At 37.4% G+C, this 17,312-nt stretch overlaps 1 protein-coding gene across 3 annotated transcripts in view; it reads right to left on the bottom strand.

Moving 5' to 3' along the window:
• LOC127656074 (centrosomal protein of 192 kDa-like) overlaps window positions 1-17,312 on the bottom strand; it is a 38,813-nt gene that overhangs the window by 6,906 nt on the left and 14,595 nt on the right. For 2 of the 3 annotated variants that reach the window (XM_052144236.1, XM_052144237.1), the window contains exons 17-36: window positions 15,060-15,201; window positions 14,881-14,972; window positions 13,652-14,771; window positions 13,085-13,202; window positions 11,432-11,591; window positions 10,512-11,241; window positions 9,755-9,903; window positions 9,351-9,581; window positions 9,009-9,134; window positions 8,655-8,798; window positions 8,438-8,501; window positions 7,536-7,675; window positions 7,311-7,403; window positions 4,378-4,496; window positions 3,740-3,928; window positions 3,571-3,661; window positions 2,825-3,004; window positions 1,977-2,237; window positions 502-623; window positions 53-162 (exon numbers count right to left, since the gene is read on the bottom strand). In XM_052144236.1, the coding sequence (XP_052000196.1) occupies window positions 53-162; window positions 502-623; window positions 1,977-2,237; window positions 2,825-3,004; window positions 3,571-3,661; window positions 3,740-3,928; window positions 4,378-4,496; window positions 7,311-7,403; window positions 7,536-7,675; window positions 8,438-8,501; window positions 8,655-8,798; window positions 9,009-9,134; window positions 9,351-9,581; window positions 9,755-9,903; window positions 10,512-11,241; window positions 11,432-11,591; window positions 13,085-13,202; window positions 13,652-14,771; window positions 14,881-14,972; window positions 15,060-15,201 (4,381 nt within the window). The remainder of the gene's footprint in view (window positions 1-52; window positions 163-501; window positions 624-1,976; window positions 2,238-2,824; window positions 3,005-3,570; window positions 3,662-3,739; window positions 3,929-4,377; window positions 4,497-7,310; window positions 7,404-7,535; window positions 7,676-8,437; window positions 8,502-8,654; window positions 8,799-9,008; window positions 9,135-9,350; window positions 9,582-9,754; window positions 9,904-10,511; window positions 11,242-11,431; window positions 11,592-13,084; window positions 13,203-13,651; window positions 14,772-14,880; window positions 14,973-15,059; window positions 15,202-17,312) is intronic. The other variant, XM_052144238.1, reaches the window with a different exon arrangement.

Here is a 17,312-nt window from a genome sequence, read left to right as displayed (position 1 = left end):
ACAAACTTGAGCAGCTAACAATTTCAATATCAGCTGATCTTCGCCACCTTACCTTCCTGAACTAGCTCATCTCCGAGGAACATCTCATCAAAGGGGATACTCTTTAATAAGCTGTTTTCAGACAGTACTTTCTTCCCTGCCTCTGGTTTACTCTGTAGTAACCTAAGAAGTTGGGGAAAAAAAAAAAAGTTATTATTTCCATTAAATGGAGCAAGTACACGTACACACACACACACACACACACACACACACACACACACACACACACACACACACACACACACACACACACACACACACACACACACACACACACACACACACACACACACACACACAGAAATAAAATCGTTTTAACAGTACTTTTTGTATCTCATTTTACACTGGAGCTTTGGTGATATTTTGTGATGTGAAATAAACTTAGAACTTACAGAATTGAAACAATTTAATGAAAGTTTAGGGATAACATTATTTTCTGTAGTCAAAGAAACTGTCACCGACTTCCTAAACTGCTGTCGAGAGACCTCGTCCCCACAGAAGAGGCAGATGGTGGCGAAAAGAGCTGCACCGGACTGACAGAGAGCCTGCTCTCTGTGTGACGCCTTCATTGCTATTGTGATCACCTATAGAAACAGCACTGATTAATCTTTTAAAGAAATACAAGTAGATCAGTCTTATCTCAACAGCAGTGGCTGAATAACAATCTAATAAGGAAGACAGAAGTCTGTAAGTGCTTGTGGAATAAAGCCATTTCAAAACCAAACGTATGGCATAAATAACTATTCTGCATCAATATTAGGAATATTCTGGGTTCAATACAAGGTAATCTCAATCGACAGCATTTGTAGCATAATGTTGATTACCACAACAAATTTTTTACTTGCCCACTTACAATCAAAATGAATGCGACCAATCAGTAAAGCTGCTCTGAAAAAACTATATGTATTATTGTAATATATACAATAAAATGTATTGCAAAAATTGTAACATACCATACAATATCTGTATTTTGTATGCAATATGTATTGTGAAAAGCACTATATAATAAAAATCATAAAAAGCAAGTTCGCCCTACATTTCTTTTTGCTCCAAATCATGTTCCACTCAGAAATATCAGTGAGGCACTTACAATGGAAGGTAATGGGTCCAATCTGTAAATGTTAAAATATTCACCATTTCAAACGTATAGCCACAAGACAAACAATATGCAGGTTAACATGATGTTAGTGTGATAAAATCACATACTAACCATTTCTGAATACAGTTAGAAAGTTTTACAACTTTGTTGCCATGACGATGTAATGTCAACATAAAACGAATAAAAATGACCACAGCTCAAATGATACAGGAGTTTTAAGAATTATTGTAAGTGTTTTTATAAAATTTGAATCAGAACACATTTCTGATTTCAAACCATCAAAAAATTGGCCCATTCACTTCCATTGTAAGTGCCTCAATGTAACCTCGATTTTTGCTTCTTTTTTTTTTAAAGGACTAGCGAGTCGAAATAATTTTTTGTAGTAATCAACATTATGCAACAAATGTTGACCTTAACTTGTACTGATCCTGGAATATTCCTTTAAGACTGCACATGTCCCAGATTTCCTAAAGACCAACATGAACTGACCCTTATTTACTTCAATACAGGGTGTTTGCCACGGTTTTCTTCAGCTTGCTCTCTGGGGGTATTAAGGCTTTATTTCCTATAAAGCTACTCCGAAAAAAACATGTATTGTTGTATACAATATATGTACTGCATATATTGTAACAAATACAATATATGTATTCTATAATATGTATTGTGAAAAGCACTATACAATAAAAATCATAAAAAAGCAAGTTTGCCCTTCATTACTTCTTACTGCATATCCTGTTTCACTCAGAAATATAGATTGTGTGAGTAAAACGGAATGCTTGTCATTTCATTTTGGCCTCTAAATTGAAGTTAACTGAAAGAAAGCTTGCACAAAGCTTACCTCCTGTGTTCTCTCTTTTAGGATAAACTGTGAAGGGGACAGACTGATAATGGTTGAGTCCATGATAGTTCGGCTCTGCAGGTCACTGTAGGGTACAGCTTTCACAAAGGCAGCACGTGAACCAGTGTTCCTTACGCACACACACAGCTTACTGACACGGCCCATCTGCACTCCACTCAGAGTAGCAACATATCCATCAGAACGCTTTCTCAGCTCCTCAAGGATCACATTACTCGTGCCGCCATAGCCTGATAGTGGAATCTGACAACACCATATTTAATACAATTGGAGCCAACACCTGTTTATAAATGTTATATTTAGGCAGATTTGTATCTGACATTTAGTTTGTTGCATAAACAGCAAAAAAAAAACAACAAACAAACACACCTTATCCAAAGCACATTTCCATGTGTGGTTTAAGCTTCAGAATTTTTTAAGATTAATTTTAGTCTAATTGCTCAAATAGGATGTAGTAGTTTTTTTCATTTGAGATATAGCATGACTGTAACATCATATACAAAAATCAGTAGTGTCTACATCTGAGGCAGAATCCTACACTTAATTTTGTCTTAACACCGTGGCAAGATGTCGATGGACAGTTTTCAATCTCTTCCCTCACTGACTTCTCTCAAATATCTCTTGGAGTTGTGCTGATGCTCAATTCATTAAAATGGAAAACAATATATATAAATCAGATATTGACTACATCCTCTGAACAAATGGATCAGATTTCATTACTTACAAAAGGACAGTGTGATCAGTCAGCCCTAAATATTGGATTTAAAAAAATAAAACAATTGGATTTATGTGCAGTGTGAATAAACTCTAGAGATTAATAATAAACTCACTGTGAATTTGACCCCAGGCTGAGAAGCACATGCAGCAGACTGCTTGATTTCCAGTTTGGCTAGCATTGAGGCAACACGGGTGGGAGCAAAGAGCAGGTGAACGGTCACATCCTCTTTGGGTTTGATTGACAGCTCTCTATTACGTGTTAGTCTCTCATCTGGGCCAAATGAACTTTGCAGCTACAGGTTTGAGATACAGAGAGAGACAGAGTTTGAGAGAGAGACCGATTTGGCTGGTTAGCATGGGCCAGTTAGCCCCAGAAGTGCAAAAATAGCAAGTTTCTATATCGATGGCCATTCAAAAGAAGCCATGCATTCTGACAAAATGCATTTATTTTTTTTGCAAGCAACAATCGTAAATTTTTCAGTTTATGAAAGATGGTTTGCAAGTAACCAATTTTTGGGAGGGCTTTTAAAAGTGCAAACTCAGACTTTTATCGCTGTTTTACTGCCTTTGCCAGTACAGCTCAGGATAGTTGCTAGTGTTGGACTTGGGTCTGTGCGCATTCCTACGGTGCCAACTGCATGGTCATGACATTTTCCAGTGGCTCCAGAGTAATTAGTCACATAGCATTTATGGCTGAGGCTCAAAAAATTTGGGGCCCAGAACTGAGAACCAATGAGTAAAGATGGCAGCAAACAGGTCCTATGCCAGCTGAGCAACTAATATTGAAATGAAGGGGAGCGCTAAAGGATCATTTCTCAATTTTCCATAAAGCCAGTGTTGGTTCATGTAGAAATCTCACCTGGAAACAGTCTTGGTCTTGCCCCCTGATGAGAAGTCTGAGTTGCTGTGATGTAGTTGGGGAATTGTTCCTTAGCACCAGTTTCTGTTGCCTACAAACACAAAATGTCCACATTCATTTCACCTGTTTCCATGTATATGGCTCGTTCTATCAATGTCTGTATACTCACACTGCTCTGCCCAGAGTAACCCCTCCCCAGGCCATGAACTGTTTGTTGGAGAGGATGGGTGGGACTTCAGCCTGTGGTAATACAGCAGGTGGGGATCTTGCCACCTTCCCAGAAATCCCTTGGACCATCTCACCTTTCAGCATCACCTCATACTGCGGCCAACCCGGCAAAACCAGAATAGTCAACATGCTGAAAAAGGAATTTAATCACTTACAGGTGCAATAAATGAAGTGGCAATATGAAATCCCACTTATATATATATATATATATATATATACACACATTTTTTTATATCCCTACTACCAGTGTTGATATCTGTATGTAACAACTCTGTACATAAACTATTCATGTTCCGATTATTCTGTAAATATGTTTATCTTGCAATTCTGTGTCAAGCTGTTTTACATCTGTTGTACACAAGAATTTGTTTCTTCATTTTTTAACACCATGCCAGCTTCTATGGCTATTGTCATGGCAAAAAATTAATAAATAAATAATAAACACTTGATCCATAAAAATCTCAGTCTTCAGATTGTGATATTCAAAACAAGATACATTTTAAATAGAGTCTAGGAGAATGTGCAAAATGTATAGCATATAAAAAGAAAACCAAAAAGTATCTACTCGAATGTACATACCTCTCCCTCAGCTTCTGTGTGCCCTGAGCAGTGAAGGACACCACTACACCTTGCTCCTCTCCAGCTCTCAGAGTCAGTTCCTCTGGCTTCACAGAGAAGTCGCTGTCCCCATCAGTACACTAAACAGAAAATGCAGGGAAAGAGACATCTGAATGAATGGACTGCAATGGCTAAGCTGAGCTGATTTAATAGGAAGCTGAGCAGATTTAATAGGATTCTAATGTTACTGCTCAACATGTGAAGCACTGCAGAAATTCTCAAACTTTAACTTTGAGTCTTTGAGGCACACTCTAAAATAACTGGTTAGAAATACACCAGAAAAAAGTATTTACTGTGAAATACAACAGCTTTAAAAAAAACAAAGTCTAAACAACTTAAAGTACTCCTCGCTGCAGACTGTAGCGCGATATCATCGTGGATTTAATCCTCTGTGTAGTGGAAGTTTAATGTGCATGCACATTCACATTTTAATATTTTGTGTTATTACTGTTGCATACCTAACAGTCATTAACACACACACTCACAATAAAATCGAAATCTGAATTTGACCTTAGTGAAGAAAAACCCCCTTGAGCAGCAGAACAACACAAACATGCGTTACGTTCTTGCATTCAAAACACTTGGGAGCGTAAATCCGAACTAAGAGATCTCAAGATGTGTTCGTAGTAGTAAACTATATTTAACTTGACACGGTGAACTAAAAATGTATGTTTATGATGCGACGCACCAGAGACGCTATGGGTCCTTAAACAAACACTCATAATAAATATCCAGCTGATTGACAAATTCACTAGCTAATGGATTGCTGTGAACTGTGTGACAATGATTGACTTATGATCAATAATATGGTAGTAAACAATACATTTTATTCTAAAGCTGCTTTTTGTATTGTCTTATCAATGTGTAACTCTTCTGCCACAAGACTGTAATGCATTTTAATTATCTGAAAAAAACAAAAAAAAAAACAAATGTATATATCAAATTGTTAAATATTTAAAAGATAACCATGTATAATTATTTCATCACTATATATTGAATTATTGTTATATGAGGGGCTTTCTCAACAAATATTTGTATATGCAATTAATTAATCAAATCAGTTGGGACACTATGTAATTAATTTGATTACATTTTAATCGATTGACAGCCCTAATATATATATATATATATATATATATATATATATATATATATATATATATATATATATATATATATATATATATATATATATATATAGGGCTGTCAATATATCTGCCTAATATTGTGTAGGTCCATTCATTGTATTTTTATTTATTCTTTATTTTCTCAGTGTTCATTTCTAGAATTTGTTGACAATGTATAATAATATAAAATATTCTTTGATAAAAATATTTAAGAAAGCAGCCTTCCAAGTACCTTTGCATAGTCATATTGGTGCACAATCTACATAGAAGAAAAAAAGGTATCCCCAGAGAGAAAATTTGGAAAATGTAAAAGTTTGAATGGACTATTTTTATATTTTCCTTGAAGTGAAAAATCTACCAACAACAAACAAGATTACCGTAGCAATGTTAGTAAGCGTTTTTATAGTGACTGCCTGAATCGTCCATTTTCAAATTTGTGAAAGACTTTAAACATACTGATCATAATAAAAAGGCAATTTTTGATGGGAATGTTTTTTGTAGTTGTTTAAAAGGCACTATGGAAGCACGTTGCCTTGTCATAAACCTGGTTTAGCTGAACGGTCAGATTAATTTCAAACTAGGGCTGAAACAAATTGTAGACAAGATCACATAAAACTCGAATGAAGACGTGCGAGAGCAGCACTGCAGCTAGAGCCTGACTGAGGAGAGGAAGAAAACACAGCTCAGTTCAGATGCACTCTAAACTTTCTAAACAGCTTCAGATGATGTAGACCGCAAAGTATGAGGGAATTAAACAAAAATACCAAATAAGTAAATACAGAAGCACTCTCGTTGTGGAATAAGACCTGGAGCTCTTTAAAGGAAACGTTACATCTTTATTGCAGTTATATTTAATGCATTATAGCTTTATTAAAAGGTCAAATAATAAGGAAGCATATCACGTAAAAAACTACAAACTCGAAACTTGCATTTCTATGTGTGGTCAGCACCTCTTCAATGAGTTGAGCGAATGTCCCAATCTAAGAGGGAGAGATTGAAACTGCACCCAGCTGATGCACACACACTATTGTGGGGACGCTCGTCTCTCGAGCTCAGACGCTTAATGCAGATAGATTATAATGTGATGGCTCGGGACTTATTGAATCATAATATATGTGTCACTGTACATTTCTTATCGTGAAGAAATTTGGCAATATTCAGCTTTATTAATAAAAGAGAGTTTTGTTTATTTTTGTGAGTTAAAGATGGATTGAAGTGAACAGAAAGGTGAGAGTCTTCACCACATTATATACAGCAACAAAATAAATGTTTGATTTGTTTTCCAATATAAATATCTCCTAGAAAACTCCTTTAAAACAACGTACATTTTCTTTAGCAGATATGCTGCAGTAGAAAAAAAATAGCAGAGAATGTTGAATATAATATTAAAAATACAAATATTTTTAAATATCAAAAAAAAAAAAAAAGATGCATTCACTGGAGAAGCAGCATATAAGATATTTATACTTGCTTTTAAAGAATAAAGAGAAAAGTATTAGTGGATACAGTGCTGAAAGGTCATTGCTATCGATGCCTGAGTGCTTGACACAGCTATGTTGTTTTGTCGCACTGATCACTTGAAGTGCAGAAACGATGAGATGGGTCAGCCGAAGTCATGATGTCTCACAGTCCGGAAGGAACCAAGCTGGGGTCCTGACCCAGACTGTGGTCCGCTAATCGGTGACCGTTGCACTACATCACACTACAGTCTGTACCGAGAATCCTCTCTCAAATTTAAAGTGAAACCAAAATTAACACATCAGGTACCTTAAGTCTGAGCAGGACATCAATATTGCCAGCATTCTTCAAGGGAAGAGTCTGCTTGGCTGTCTGCCCCAAAGGAGCCTGAAGACAAACGGTCTGCACAGATAAACAAAAGATGAAATGGAACACTGATTTTCCATTAGGTTAAAAACAGTTTATAGTAATATGGACTATGTCTGAAGAACACGAAGGTCAGGGGTTCTAGTGACAGGAGGAGAGATGCATTACCTGCAGGTCTTTGGGTGCATGTACTCTGGGAGTGCCAGACCTTGCCCTTAAAGCCACACTATGGATCACATTACTGGGGCCTGGACTGTCCACCTCGATATCCACCCGTGCATTGTATTCATCAGCAGGCTCTAACTCACCTTTATCAGAGAGATTAAAGCGATAGTTCACGCAAAAATGAAAATTCTTTCATTATTTACTCACCCTCATGCAATCTCAGATGGGTATGACTTTCTTCTACTGAACACGAACGAAGAATTTTAAATGAAAAATTTAAAAGCTCTGTAGGTCCATACAATGCAAGTGAATGGTGACTAGAACTTTGAAGCTCCAAAAAGCACATCAAGGCAGCATAAAATCGATCCATAAGACTCCAGGGGCTAAATCCATGACTTCAGAAGCAATTTGATAGGTGTGAGTGAGAAATTACTGAAAAGTCCCTGCCCAGAAGGTGGCAATATGCACAAAGAACACAAATAATCACAAACATAAAAATGTGAAGTAAAAGTGGAGATTTCTAGCAAACAAAAAAATTTTTTTATCTGTTTCTCACCCACACCTATCATATTGCTTCTGAAGATAGGGATTCAACCACTGGAGACATATGGATTACTTTTATGCTGACTTTTAGATTTATAGACCTTCAAAGTTTTTGTCACCATTTACTTTTGTGAGGACTTACAAAGCAGAGAAACTTTCCTAAAAATCTGTGTGTTCAGCAGAAGAAAGTCATACACATCTGGGATGGCATGAGGGTAAGTAAATTATGACAGCTTTCATTTTTGGGTGACCATCCCTTTACATGTAATCTTTGATTTACACAGAACAAACATTTTATAAAACTACTTAGCTTATGCATTTTATAAAACTCCTATGCCTAGTTTACTGGTTTGTGTACATACCTGAACTTGAAATGTACTTATGAGGGGCGTTGAAATTAACCCACACCAAGAAGCTCTCTTGATTCTGAAAAAGGCATGAAAAACAAAGTTCAAAGCTTCACTGCTATCAATGCTTTATCAACCTTTGGAAAATGCAGTCTTTGAGTTCTAACAAAAGAAGTACAATGAATATGTAAAGTGGTAAATAAAAACTGCATTCATGGAAACAGTCATTCACCTCTGCATTACTGGCATGCAGTATATGGTTTATGACTGACGAAGTTGAACGCGAGGTCAAGTTGGAGCCAGAATGAAGGGAACCATTCGTGGTCATAGCATCAGGACTTTTCGAGAAGCCGAAACAATGCCATGCAGAGGCCTTCTACGGGAGAACAAATAAATAAATAAATAATTAAAAAAAGAGAACAAAAAGAACAAATAAAGTTAAAACATTATTTCAAAAACAAAACTTTTGTCCTTGAATTTGTTCACTATGCCATTGAATGAGGTCTGAAGTATTAATGAAACAAAAATACAAATCCAATGTTGAATATTTCTTTTTTTCCAAAACCAGATGTGACATCTCACTGACCGCACTAATAACAAGTCGAATTGGCAATGTGGCATGAGTCCTGTTGACCAGTTTGAGTGGCAGGGCCTTGGCACTGCCCCCTGCCAGGTCTCCAAAGTTCAGACAGCCCGTCTTTCCAACATCTACCTTTTTACATGAAAAAAAGCACCATTTTCTTTTGCACATAGTGTTATGGAAATAACTTCTGAAATGAACCAACAGAAATCAACTATTATTTTAACATTAAATATAAAAAGGATTAAAAAAATAAAAAATAAGAAAAATCACCACACCATTAGGCCTAGGTACAAATACATGTATTTTTCAGCTTCAGTAGCGCTTTAGATTGAATGCTCATCTAACCTCTATTGCGGGGTTCTCAGCCACAGCAATAAGCGCCACTTTTTTGGCAAATACTTCAGCATGTACCACGGTATCCATCTCTGCAGATGCAGTCCAGGATGATACACTAAGTGTACACTGATAGAGTCCAGCCCTAGGAGCTATAAACAAAACCTTTTGCTCCTCTGTACATTTGGGCCCAATTATAGTCTTATTCTTTACTATTAGCCACTGGAATGGGAGAGACTCCACCTGTGATACAATGAAATGTAATTACACAACTAAACACAAGTACTGCACACAAACATTTATTGAATACAATTACTTTGTTGCATTTCCTTTTCAGTAATAAGCACCCCATATTTCAGATTATAGTACACATATACTAAGCTTTCTATGCCTTTCAGGATGTTAGAGTTCCTTACCTTCTCTCCATCTATGGATAGGCTTGTGATGGAGATGGAGACTTGCTGCCAGCACTCAGAGGGGTTGAAAATGTTGAGGGTTGTCTGAGATGCAATTCCAACACAACAGGAACTGGGAAACTTAAGCTCATCAGGAACAATCACTTGAGCTGAAGTGTGAGAAGGAAAAATAGGTGCAGAACAAATACATTATCCAAACAAAGTAGCTTCATTAAAAGTGTTGGAAACTGATGTCTTCATAAAATACATCAAGCTCCTGTTTATTCAGTTTAAACAGTTATTGTATGGTATAGTTAAGGAGCATGGTTAAATGGCCTCAACTTTAGTGAACATGAAATCATGTTTGCAGCCGAAAGGCAAAAATTGGCCAGGACTTGATTTCATCCAGTGGGAATTGCTTCAGTATTAATAACAGGTGGTTAGAGGGGAGAGCTTGATAATATCAGTTGAAAAGGAAAAAAAAATGTTCGAGAGGCAGAGCAAGTTATTTGGCCAAAATTTGTATGAAACATTATGAAGGCAAATGTGTCATTTCTTTGATAGAACGTGCACCAAATGTTGTTTGCAATAACACCAGGAATATGTATTAGGAAATTAAATAGGTCAATATTGGTTTCATGTTGACTAAGGCTACCAAACAGAAAAGACTGGAAGTCAAAGCAAAAGCTATTAAAAGTACAAGCTCATAAACATCTGTTCAGTGGACAAATATGCCAGACTTCCATCGTAATCTTAGTAAGAGAAATACCCAACTCACTTCTAAGATCTGCAAGGTCTTGTGCGGCCCATGACCCAACACTTGGCTGCCCGTAGTTCTTTGGAGGAGAATGTGAACCAGTGCTCAGATAACCAGACTGAAGACTTGTAGGTCCAGGTACATGCATATGTCCCATAGATGGGTTTGCACCATGGACTGCAGTTGACACTCCATACAATACAGATGGCCCACCTATCTGACGGGCTGGAGCATGTAGAGGTCCCTCTGAGCTCATATACTGCTGTGCCAGTTGGGTACTAAAGAGAGAGTATCCTGTTAGCAGAGTGGGTACAGCAGTGGGAAGATTTGGTAGGGCACCCTGAGAGCTGTACTTTGGGACAGATCCATATGTCAACTCATCTGCAATGGCAAAAAGAGATACAGATCCTAAGACATGAGGCAACAGCTGTTCTGTGAATGTCCCAGCTGGATGCTGAATGTTTAACTTACCTGAGATCCCAGCCATGCCTTGAATGTACAGCCTTGTCCCAGGCTCAGACTGGCGGTTGTCTTCACCATATCTATTTCTGTAGTCCTTATGGAAGTCACTGTCACTTTGGCTACGCAACCCCAGTTCTGAGGTTTTTTGGGTCAGGCCTGGCATTTGAGAATAGCAAAGAGGTCCAGGACTCTTTGAAGAACCCAGAATATTTTCATTATCAAACAGCTCTACTGGAGGAGTTGGGCTTGCTCTGATAATGGTGGTGCTTAGAGCCATAGAGGCGTTTTTCTGGAGAGACAGATAGAAAAGGTTAGTAGTCCGAAATAATAAAAATATATTTTGTAAGTGCTCAGGTGGTCACCCAATCCAACCCAATCCAATTAGTTATTAAGAAAATAACTAACTTTTTAAATAGCTCACAGCTTTTTCATAGGATGAGCTACACAAAACTAAAATGAGATATTTTCACAGCACATACCTTATGGTGGTCAGGGGTGGGCATACAAGAGTTCTCATTAATGGAGATGTATGTGAGTCTGCTGAGAGATGGGCTTGAGCAATGAGACTGAGGGGAACCAGGATCTCTAGCAGGGCTTCTCTGAGTCTTCCCACTGCTGGGTGAGCAAGGAGAAATCTCCCTATTAAAAAAAAAAAAAAGACAATGCCAGACCATTAAGAGCTGCATTAACCTGCATTCCATCAAAAGTCAGATGTGGGATAATCCTACTCCAGCTTCCACCATGAAACAAAAATACGACGCAGATGATAAACACTATGAAATGCTAACATTTGTTTTGCAGGTGTATAGTTATCAACAGAGATCATGTACAGTGTTTCACACACTTTGATTTAGCAGACATTTACCAAACATTTTATTCACTTAAAAGCGAGTGTTTATCATTTACAGTGTACATCTTCCTGGGTACCACCATGTTTATATGACATCATACACACACAATTTACTTTCATTGAATGGAACATAAGATACAATGAAAGTGAATGGTGACTGAGGCCAACATTTTGCCTAACATCTCCTTTTGTGTTTGTCATACACATTGGAACAAAATGTGAAATTACATCATATTAAAGGGGTCATGACATGAGAAACCAAATTTGCCTTGATCTTTTGGTATATAAGAGGTCTTTGTATCATTAAAACGTCCTGCAAGTTTAATATTTTAAGACGTCCTCCCCATTCTAAACGAATCATTTATTTAATCAAGCTCAAAATACAGCTCGTTCTGGATTCATGGTTAGAAGTGACGTGTCGGTTAGAAGTGACGTAACAGCGTTTGCATATGACCGCCTCCAGCACAAGATAACTACGATTTAAGCGCAAGACAACTACGCTCATTTCAGTATCGCCGTGCGCCTCACAAGTGTTCAGTCGATGGACAGCGAGCTCTGACAGAGACTACTTGTGCACAGGAAAATTACGATGCCACACAGATGTGCTGTTCCTGGCTGTGGTCAAACAAAACCTCTGAATAAGCTGCCGAAAGATCCAGACGTCAGGGAAAAATGGATGCAGTTTATTTTTTGCGGACGTTCCAGTCACGGCAGTGTTAACTTAAGCGTTTGTTCTGTACATTTTAAGGATGACTGTTTTGAGAACAAATCTCAATATGATGCTGGCTTTGCCAGAAAACTGTTGCTCAAAGATAAGTCCGTGCCGACTATTCTGGGAACAACGACGACGCAAACTGTAAGTAATCTATTTTAAACTTTAAACTACTTTTTAAAGCGCAATTTCATTCATTATGAATAATCACAGTGTTTTTACTTAGTTTACTTGCATATTGTTCTGGCTGGAGGCGTCAATAATTGATACATAGGCACTGACGTTAGCCAATCATAACAGTGGGCGTTAACACTGAAGTCTTAAATGGAAAACGCCCCCAAAACAGACTGTTTGAATCAGAGGATGAGAAACAGGGTGGGAAAAGGTCATAAATCACTAGATTTTAAAAGTTTTTCTTAAAAAAAAATATATTAATACTATAATTGCACCTAAGGGAACATAATAATACAATAAAAAAAACCATGTCATGACCCCTTTAAAAGGGAAAGTTCACGAAAAAAAAAAGACTATTCTGTACAGTTCCCAACTGTTCAGAAACTAGTGTTTTACCCATTTCCATTGGGAATGGAAGTCTGGCTTGGACTGGAGTGGGTAAGGGGGGACGTAGATGGTCTGAAATTACAATGGCTAACCTCCACAACACCAGGGGCACTGCTCTCTGGTGAGCCTTTAAATTAAAAGGAAATTATCAGTTATTTTCTGAAGCTTGAAAGATGTTCAGACACATTTAGTACAGATTAATGTGGAAATTACATGGCATTACAAATACAAAAGGGATAGTTCCCCCCAAAATGAAAATGGTAGAATTTTTTACTCACCTTCATGTTGTTCCAACCCTATATGATGGATTTTCTTCCATGAAACACAAAATATGTTAAGCAGAATATTAGCCTCAGTCACCATTTACTTTCATTGAATCTTTTATTTTTTTTGTTCCTTACAATGAAAATAATTGGGGACTGAGGATGTCATTCTGCCTAACATCTCATTTTGTGTTCCATGGAAGAATATCAGTCATATTGATTTGAACAACATGAGGGTTAATGAGGGTAAATATTGACAGATTTAAACATTTTGGGTGAATTATCCCTTTAAAATCTTGAAAGAGACAGATACCAAATTTTCCCTGTGTTGTTGGAAGTGAATCCTGGCATTCAACAGCTACAATGTTCTCTTTTGAAACCGACTGAGTGCCTTTGGGGCTTCTGGGTGATCGTGTCTGGTTTATGATTGGTTTGACTGTTCGGTCTCCAATGGTCTTGTGTTTGGGTGCATGTGGGGAGGTCTTAAATGTTGGCAGCTCTGAGCGGCCACCACTTCGAACGCCAGGTGAGGTCTTTGGCACAAAAGCAGGATCTGATGTAGAGCAGTCACCTTTCAGAGAACGGAGATTACCTGTGGCAGTAGGGCTTGCCAATTGCGGTCCACCCGTTCCTATTTTGATCCTGGATTCAGGGACGCTCTTACCTTTGGAGGGTATTGCTCGATGTTCATTTTTGCTGGTCTTAAATCCTGACTTGAAATTAGCAGGTTTTGATTTGAAGGATGAAGACAATGAGGATGACTGCCCAGAACCCAGAGATCTTTTGGCTAGATGTGCAGTTGCAGTTGGTAAACTGCTAGTCTTGGGTTGCAGAACAGCATTTCTTTTGACTTCTGATCTTGGAGTTGCCAACACAACATAAGTGTCCTCTGTTTGTTTGGATTCATAACCTTGGAGAACCTGGCATTTTTTGTTTACTGGTTTCTCTTTGACAACAGAACACTCTTCATTGTGTTGAGAGGTTCCATTTTCCAGAGGTGGCAACTGCTGTGGAGTCTGTTTGTTAGAATTGGCAAAATTATCAGCCAAGTTGAGGATGTCCAGGCAGGATTGCGAGGTGGAGCCATCGCTGTCACTACTCAACACTTCAGCCTTCATTAGATATTTCTCCATGTCAGGAGTGCTCAGATCTCCCAGCAATGTGGATTTCTGCAGGTCCCCCAGTAGACTGTTCTGACTGGAAGCTGCTAACGAACTTGGGCCTGCCTCATCTGCGACCTGTTGGCAGCTTTTAGAGCGACTTCTTTTGGATAGCTCCATGATCATGGCAGCAAGCTGGGTTGGGTCTGAGCTAATGGAGGCATCAGCGATCGCAGAAGCAATTGTACTGATGCTGAGCATAAGGTTGATGCTAGAGTTGTGCGACTCTGAGCAATGGCCAGAAATCTCCTTATCTTCATTTTGTGCAGAGGTCTAATCCAAAATTAAAGATGGGGAAAAAAATTTATCAATGTGTCTAGAATTTTTGCTAATATTTAATATTCTACATGGCAGTAGACAAGAGCAAAATGGTGGCGAATACCTGGGAAACCTCTTGTTCAGTTGTTTGTGGTTGCACTTCATTCTCATTTGGGACTTCAGGTGGGTTGGGCTCAAGAGTCTTGTCTAGATCATCTATAGTTTGTAGAAAGAAAATTACAAAATATTATAATTAAATGAATAAGGACTTATTAAAATGTAAGAAAAGTAGATAGAACACACCTGTATTGAGTGTCTCATCTGCATCATTTTGCTGAACTGTCTCGCTGTGTATGGAGTTTCCTCTGAAGAAGACATCGGAGGGCCGGATTAATGCAATGGGCTCCCTCTTCTCAGGGGAGGTGATAACATAACCAAAAGAGGGCTGAAAACCAACAAAAACATCTGATTGTCAGGCCATGTAAATCACTATGAACACTGAGACATTCATTTAACTCTTAAAGAGACAGTACAGTTTTATTAGATTTTTTTTTTACAATTAATGTAAACTCAAAATAAATACTTGTAAATTGTACAATTATTTCAAACAGTGATAGCTCATATTACTATTATATATATACACAATTTCATGATATAATATTAATTTATAGAATGTAGTATTTTATTATACATTAAGTTAAAATGTGATAATGTTGTCAAACAAATTATTATGGGGGTACCTACTTATTTTTAATGGTACACTGATTGAGCCAAGTAGTCGAGTTGTGACGTCATCCTCTCCATTTATCAGGAAAACCTGATCTACCTTACCACCCAACCCCTTAAATCAAGTAGAGCTTTCCTCATTTATTTGAATAAGTTCTCCCTGCCATTAGGGCTGCACGACATATCGTTTCAGCATCGACATCGTGATGTGCGCATCCGCAATAGTCACATCGCAGAACGTGCGATGTAGTAAGATAAATATATAGTCTACTAGTGTTGTCAAAAAATACTTTCGAATGTTCACAACAAGCAAAAGATGGCAACAAGCAAAGCAGAAGCTGCTGCAGAGACTCAACTGAATCTTGTCGAAAAGAAAAGAAGAAAAAGACAGTTTTGGAAATTCTTTGGATTTGAGGCTGGTGAAAAGGAAAACATCATAGATCAGTAAAAACCTATTTGTAAATGCTGCTTTCGGAATATTCTGACGAAAGGAGGAAACACATCTTTATATAGCTTTATTAAAGTTCAAATAATACAGAAGCAGATCATGTTAATAAACTGAGAAACTGGCATTTCTATGTGGTCGGTGCCTCTTCAAGGAGTTGCGCGAATGTCCTGATCCAAGGGGGAGAGATTGAAACTGCACCCGGCTGAGAGAGAATCTGCCTCGCAGACGCATAATGCAGCTAGATTAGAACGCGATTGTTCACAATTTATTTAATCATAATATATGTCACTGTGCATTTCTTATCGTGAAGAAAATTGGCAATATGCAGCTTTATTAATTTGAGAGCACTTTGCACATTAGTTTGGAAATAGTTTATTCTTTCTATTGTATGCTTATTTCGTTTTTTTAGTGCTTGGTAAAAACTTAAAAGTAAAAGTTGCAGCAAATCTTATATAAGTGTTCAAAAATACTTTTAAGCATACATTGTACAGTTTTTTTTAGAATTCAAAAATAATACATTTAAATTTTAATATTATTTAAATATATTTCAAATGGCATATTTTTGTTCTTCGTTCTGCTGCTAATGTTTTGTTAACTTTGTTAATTAAAGAGTGTTGTTTAGTAACCTGTTTTTGTGTTTTGCTTTGGTACCGAAAATGATTGTTGACCAAAAACAGGTACTTTTTGTCTAGTGCGTCTTGCAATTGTTGCCACAACACGAGGAAACACGCCCAATTTGTTTGATCATTTAAGTCAGCGCCACAAATCTTTGCATGTCGAGTGCAAAGCCAGATCTAAATGCCGTCCAAAGCAAAAAAACTATTTCAGATGCCTTTGCCAGTGTTACACCATACGAGAAAGGTTCCAAATGGCAGAATAAAAAAAAAAAAACAGTAACATTTCACCTTGCGAAAGACATGGTAACAATTTAGCAAAGAGGGTTTTAAAAACATGATCCGGTTGCTTGACAAGCGGTATACAATCACGCAAATATTTTTAAAGTTATTTCTTTTATAAACATTTTATTTTATGCTGTATTTTTGTAAAACCACTCAGGGTTGGTGCTGCACACCCCCAAAGGGTTTAAATAAAAAACGATATTTAAGGTTTACATTTCTGTAAAAAAAAAACACTGTTTGTAATCTAATTTGTAATATAATAAAAATGTAAAATTATTTATTTTGTCATTCACATTAATTATTGTGATAGTGAAACTTCCTTAGTGTAATGCTCTGTTTTAACTTGGTTGGAGTACAGAGATAAAGCCTCCTGTAATCTCCTGGATCCCTTCTAGACACTTAATTTACAAATGAGCCCCTTTATTTTAGGGTAAGCAACATGCATTATTAATATCACAACATTGACTTCAGGGTGAATTGATA

This window comes from Xyrauchen texanus, chromosome 15, assembly GCF_025860055.1.
Source record: "Xyrauchen texanus isolate HMW12.3.18 chromosome 15, RBS_HiC_50CHRs, whole genome shotgun sequence".
Taxonomy (NCBI): Eukaryota; Metazoa; Chordata; class Actinopteri; order Cypriniformes; family Catostomidae; genus Xyrauchen; species Xyrauchen texanus.
The sequence above is the reverse complement of the archived record's forward strand: the minus strand, read 5'-3'. Positions and strand labels throughout refer to the sequence as shown.